Raw genomic sequence first — 6,888 nt, 5'->3', positions numbered from 1 at the left:
CTAGCATGGTAGAGCTGTACCTGCCGTTAACCTGCTCCTTGCTGAAGGTGTCTCTGTAAGGTGAAGCCCAAGCTCCCAGATTCTCCATCCACATGGTCACCTCCTCCGCTGACCAAGCGCCCATTGGTTTCTTCACCAGCAGTTCCACCTTCGAATCTCCACTGCTCCAGTGACAAACCAGAAACACCACCTAGAAAGTGGACAAAAAAATCTACGTCCATTTGTTAGAAAAAAGTACCTTATTTGTCCACTAAATGGCCACTTTATTAGAAACGGCAACTGTATACACACCCTTTGTGGCCACTTTATTAGAAACACCAACCTCATACATGCCCTCTCTGGCCACTTTATTAGGAACACCAATCTTATACATGCCCTCTCTGGTCAATTTATTAGGAATACCAACCTTATACATGCCCTCTCTGGCCACTTTACTAGAAACACCAACCTCATACATGCCCTCTCTGGCCACTTTATTAGAAACACCAACCTCATACATGCCCTCTTTGTTCAGTTTATTAGGAACACCAACCTTATACATGCCCACTCTGGCCACTTTATTAGAAACACCAACTTTTTACATGCCCACTCTGGCCACTTTATTAGAAACACCAACTTTTTACATGCCCACCCTGGCCACTTTTTAAGAAACACTAACCTTATACGTGCCCTCTCTGGTCAGTTTATTAGGAACACCAACCTTATACATGCCCTTTCTGGCCAATATGCTAATATGTATATAGTTTGAAAACACACACACCTGCCACCGAAGATACCATAGCATACCCTAGGAACCACCTGCAATATCAAAATCACAGCAACAGCATACCAGACTAAGCAGAAAAACTGCTCACCTGCAAACCTGCCCTCTCTAGAGTCACACCCAGTGGCCAATTCCTGACAGACAGGAGTGCTGTTCCTCACTGGGATTCCCCACATTGCTCCGGCTGTGGTAATAATGAAGGCTTTCATTTTTTCTTTCTCTCAGGTGACCGAGTGCGTCATGTGATGAAGTTCAGGAATGCCATGCAAAGTCTGCCAGCACACAAACCTCACCACAGAGCTGCACAGAAGCCAGTCACATAACCGGAACCAACAAAGCTGACCACTATACACTCATGGACATGGACTTCAGTTAAAAAAAAAAAAAACAGAAGTGGGAGAGCCTCAGATAACTGATCATATGTGTTACCATGCAGATCAGTGAGTCAATCAGACCAGTGCTTCGGAGAAGATGTGGTCTAAAGATTAGACAGAAGGGCTTGGGCCTGGAAGGTCACCAGTTCAATCCCCTGCACTGGCATGTAAAAGTGGGGGGTAGAGGGAGTGAAGAAACTGCACTATATATATTATGCATGAATTATTATACACTTATATGCATTTACATAACATTAAAGTTTAATGCTAATCAAACTGAAAAATAAATTGACAAAAGTATTGGGACACCTGCTCATTCAGTGTTTCATCTGAAATCAAGGGTATTACAAAGAGTTGATCCTGCTTCTGTTGGAGTGACTGTTTCTACTGTCCAGGTAACAAGGCTTTCTACTAAATTCTGAATGAGCATTGCTGTGAAGATTTGATTGCATTCAGTGACAAGAGCGATAGTGAGGTATAGTATACATCCAAGCCTACTCGAATTTCCCATACTTTGCTGCGACTTCATGTCATCTCCACTGCAGTCTGTGAGTGCTGACTGATCCAGTGAACGCATGTAATGCAACAGAGCTTTGTTCACGCCATGTCAAGGTGCTTGGTGTGGATGTGTAACTCACAGCGACGACGGTGAGAGCGATGAGGACTCCAGAGAAGAGACCACCAGTGCCCAGCAATGCCCTCCACTGCACTGGCGGGTGCTGCCTGCAGCGGATTGGGGCTGGTCTAATCTGCTCGGAGAGCTGTAAGACCAGCAGAGCGTGGGCGGCGGCTGGGTCAGCCTTGATGATTTGCCTCCTCTTCTCCACTTCAGCCCCAAAATGCTTCTGCACCAGATCTCTGCAAAGGAATCACAGCACTTCTATAATGTAATCCAATCTATTATAATCTAATCTAATCTAATATAATATAATATAATAAATAATATGTTTATTTATTTCCCCAAATATGTGTGGACAGGGCCTTCAAACGCTTAACCATTAAAGGACTGACCGCTGGGGTCCCCTTTACCTGCGTCAGACCAGCTGCCACCCACCAGTCCGACTACTGGGCTCCCCCACCACCTGTGCCAGACCAGCTGCACACCCTCCTGCCACAGCTACCTATTAATATTACCATCCTTAACCATCCCTACTCTCATTACTCTGACTCTCATTACTCTACTATGATTTTATTAAGCTATTCTACACCATGATTATTATTATATTATGATATTAATAAACTAAATAAACGTAGGTGTCCCACATTAGGGCAATCCATTGTTCATTAAAATACACCAGTGCTGCTTTTCTGTTTGGGAAAAAACCCTGCAAGTTCTACTTCGGTTACATAGGAAAATGTAGACGTCCATTTCAGACATCGTAACCCGTGCTGCCCACAGACTTCTACGCTTTCTTTACGCTGGCGAGGATATTAGGATCAGTACATCCACTAGAGGGCAGTTCAGAGTCAAACGACTTTTTCATTTACTAGCATGCCGACGGTGGAGGAGGTCGTGCTATTGCACGTACTATAAAAAAGGCATAAGTTCCACCGTGTCGCTACCCGATTCGCGCAATCTGGCCGGCACATTTGGACGTTTCACATTACATTTTACGGCGCTACCAGTGCGCCCAGTGCTGGGTGTGGGTGACTGTTGATTGTGGTTTCCCATAATATTTGCAGGTCCTGACACTGAATGACCTGGTGACAGTCCATGCATTTCTATGGGTTAGTGTGATTGTTGCACATCTTATTGTTGTAGTTGTAGGAGCTGGATCGTTCCATTAAACTGACCATACTTCCAGATTTCTAAACAGCTGGGGGATATATGGACATGCATTTAGCTGGATTTAAGTAAGAATACTGCATTAACCAGAGGGAATTACCAAGCATACAGAGCTAAGCGGCCTTTATAACACTTACCAGTGGATGCATACTGCACATGCTGGCTTTAATATCGAAGCATTTGAATAATTTTACAATTTAATAATCGCTGTGAGAACAAAAGTCCCCGTACCACATATCGTGCGGCTATGACTGCCACCGAATAGTGCCACACATCCGCAACCGTACGACTTGGGTAGTGTCGTAGAGCGTGACCTACATGTGAGCATGCATGAAGGTTCTTGCAAATCGGGCAGGTTGTGCAAATCGGGTAGCTGCTGCAAGAATTTTCAAACCAAACAATGCAATGGATTATGGGTATTTTATGTCTGCTTACTGTACATCATTTGCACACTTTATATTATGGTGCATTGTGGGATTGTTATTGTTAAGGATGGTAATATTAATAGGTAGCAGTGGCAGGAGGGTGTGCAGCTGGTCTGGCACAGGTGGTGGGGGAGCCTAGTGGTCGGACTGGTGGGTGGCAGCTGGTCTGACGTAGGTAAAGGGGACCCCAGCGGTCAGTCTTTTAATGGTTAAGCGTTTGGAAATAATTAAACATATTATTATATAATATTATATTATATTATATAAGTGCTGTTTCCTTTGCAGAGATCTGGTGCAGAAGTACCAATTTAAAGCTCTTTATGGAACCTAAGCTGTGTCCCAAACTGGGCCCTATTCACTACATAGTGCACTACTTTGGGGTTCTGCCATGGTTTTTGTAGTGGTGTCCAAAAACATGGTCTAGAAAGTGTACTGTAACAATCCCACAATGCACCGTAATATAAATTGTGCAAATGATGTACAGTAAGCGGGATGGTGAAGAACCTTCACGCCTGCTTCTCCACGCTCACATCTCTTTTACAAAGATGGTTCTTCTAAGGCATCGCTCAAGGAACCTCCGCAGCACCCTAACTTAGGAGTATGTAGTACAATACAGACCATAAAACCAACACCAACCTCTAATCCAGGCCAGCTGTGTGACTCCTACCTGAATGAAATGTTGATCTTGGGGAAGCCCCTCCAGGTCTGGCGGCACTCTGGACAATTGTACTTGAGCGAGGACAGACACCACTGGGCCAGGCAGTGGCGGCAGAAGGTGTGTCCACAGCTGAGCGTGGTGGGGTCCACCAGGACCTGATAGCAGCAGTGGCAGAGGAACTCTTGTTGCGGGAGGCCTTCATCTTCATCTTCATGCTCTGAGGAACCCAGATAGCCGAGCTCTATGGCACAGTGGTCTGGTTTCTGCAGGTCACCCATTGCACTGGGGGTTAAGTACAGGGGGGTTAGGCGTGTGCAGGGTGAACACATGAGTCTACATTCTTCGCTGTAGAGTTTAGGGCCCAGGCGATATACCGGTCAGCTGATAATATCAGACCATACGCTCTCAAACTTTAGGGTTTACTGAGGTTCTGATATCTGGAACCCGAGTAGAGCTCATATGTAGATACAAGCTCGAGCAGCCCGTTGCACGTCGCGTCTCTGCTTTGGTAAGTCAGGGTACGGATGGGCAGCGGCTACGGTGCTGTGTTGGGACCTCCCGTCTGTTCCAGCACCCGTCCGGCAAATCCGCTGTAAAGTGGAGAGGCGACGGGTGCCAGATGCAAGGGGCGACGTGGCCACTCCCCGAATTGCGGCCTGTGCTTTAGCTCACCAGGTTTCGCTTTAGCTTTAGCTCTCCAGGTTGCTCAGACTCAAAGAGCCTCCTGATTGGTCAGGGGTATGCTGATGTAAACCTGACCCACTTTTAAGACCACCCATTCCACATGAAGGGGAGAGAAGTACTGGAGAAATACAGCAGATGTTCATTAGGATTATTTATTAAGAGTGTGGACCACGTGGGCTCCACTGGTTACTGGTTCGAATCCCGAGTCATGCTGCTAGCCATCAGCAGCCAGAGCCAGAGGGAGCACAATAGACTTTGGGAAGACCTACTTTGTACATTTACACTGGGAGCCCTGAGGAGCCAGATTAGCTTCAATCGAGAGAAAACTCAGATTTAGGATCTATTATTTAAAGAGTTTTAAGAATTGAACAGCTGAGAACTGATCGTCTGTTTAACAGCTGTGAAATAGCTGGACCTGGTTTCATTTTGTCCATATAGAACTTATACTGACCCTAACTTTGCCTCCTGAAGGACCAATAAGAGTCCATTGCCCAGAAAGTCCAGCTAGAAAATGAATAGAAAGCCAGGAGGAAGAGTTACAGGAAGAGTTCAGGGTTGTTTGTACTTACAATATGTTGGAGGTGTGCGCAGTCGGGAGTACGACGAAGCTTGTGGTGAATATGAAAGTGTAACAACATTAAAAGCCAGCAGTAAAGCGAAAGTAACGCCCACATGCCAGACGAGGCTGAACTCGGCCTAAACCAGTTTTCTTCATGACAGCCTGTGAAAATAATAGAATTCTCCGGAGGAGATTCTATAAACATGAATCTATCGGCACCATGCTGCCTAATGCCAGGCGTGGAGGGGTAAATAGCCCCCCAGCATTGAGCTGTGGAGCAGTGGAAGAGCTGTGTTCTCTGGAATGATGGTGTGAGGTGCGGTGGTGGTGATAATAATCCAATATCCTGACCTCACTAATGCACTCGTTGCTGTATGCAATCAAATCCTCACAGCAATGCGCCTCCAAAATCTAGTAGAAAGCCTTCTTCCCTGGACGGTAGAGACAATTACTCCAACATAGGCAGGATAAACCATGAATTGAGCAGGTGTCCCAATACTTTTGTCCTTTTAGTGTAGGTAAACTTCCTATCACAAATGAAAAGTGGGGTTTCTGGCATCACTTATAGAACTATCTGAAGAACTTTTATTATAGCTTTATATAAGAGTGTGGACCACGTGGGCTCCAGCGGACTAAGGCGCTGCCTCTGTGACCGATGGATCACTGGTTCGAATCCCGGGTCATGCTGCTTGCCATCAGGAGCCTGAGCCAGAGGGAGCACAATTGGCCTCGTTTCCTCCGGGGTGGATTGGTTTGGATAAAAGTACTGATGTTCTTCCAGGTTTAACAAAAAGCATGAGAGGAGGTACATGACTGAAAGGAGGAGGAGGAGGGCCTGCTCACCTCACCTCACCTCACCTCACCTCGCCCCTGTGCTGGCTATTTACATGTCCACTTCACAGCTAGAAAGTACCAGAGCATGCACTTGGCACGTGATTTCTCTGAAACAAATAAAACCCCAGGGTGGTTTCTGAGGTTTCCTCAGTACAGCCTGACCTTTTTTGCAACTGCTTGAGAAAAGCTGCGCTATTTATGTACCCTGACATGACAGCGCTCCACAACCAGCCTGGCCAAAGCAACAGATACACAGTTCAGCAGCTTTGAGCTGTTTGGCTGTGCTATTCAGCCGAAGTTACTGGCCAAACTGGATGTCTCTCGTTTTGGCCGCCGTCCCAATAGGGAAGGAACCGAATGTCATGTTTATAGCATGTACACTTATTTAATAGTTTTAGTAGATAGTCTAATGTAAAGAAATGAGTGCCTCTGGTTAAATTAGACATTTCTGTTGATAAGTAAACAAATCCTCTACAAGACACAGTCCTAAAAAATCAGAACATTTTATAGAGCAATTTGTAAATTGCAATGTATATATATATATAAATAAATATTAAATATAAATAATAAATATAAATAAATATAACAAACCCCATATATATATATATATATATATATATATATATATATATATATATATATATATATATACACGTTAATGCCACATTGGCTAAATTAAGCTACTAAACAGTAATTATGCTTTAAAATTAATCATGCTTCTAAGACTGCTGCAGGCCAGGCTCCTCCTCTTTCAGCATGACTGGGCGGAGCTAAACACACACAAAAAAACATATACATATGTAAA

The 6,888-nt window shown here is 44.9% G+C and overlaps 1 protein-coding gene across 1 annotated transcript in view; it reads right to left on the bottom strand.

Moving 5' to 3' along the window:
- LOC140576957 (bifunctional apoptosis regulator-like) overlaps nt 1–5,288 on the bottom strand; it is an 11,891-nt gene extending 6,603 nt beyond the window's left edge. Inside the window, exons 1-4 of the mRNA XM_072696689.1 lie at nt 5,260–5,288; nt 4,016–4,288; nt 1,776–1,995; nt 21–190 (exon numbers count right to left, since the gene is read on the bottom strand). Of these exons, the coding sequence (XP_072552790.1) occupies nt 21–190; nt 1,776–1,995; nt 4,016–4,284 (659 nt within the window). The 5' untranslated portion in view covers nt 4,285–4,288; nt 5,260–5,288. The remainder of the gene's footprint in view (nt 1–20; nt 191–1,775; nt 1,996–4,015; nt 4,289–5,259) is intronic.
- Between the last annotated feature and the right edge of the window lie 1,600 nt (nt 5,289–6,888).

Source organism: Salminus brasiliensis, chromosome 14 (genome assembly GCF_030463535.1).
Source record: "Salminus brasiliensis chromosome 14, fSalBra1.hap2, whole genome shotgun sequence".
Classification (NCBI taxonomy): Eukaryota; Metazoa; Chordata; class Actinopteri; order Characiformes; family Bryconidae; genus Salminus; species Salminus brasiliensis.
This window is presented reverse-complemented; position numbering and strand designations above follow the sequence as displayed.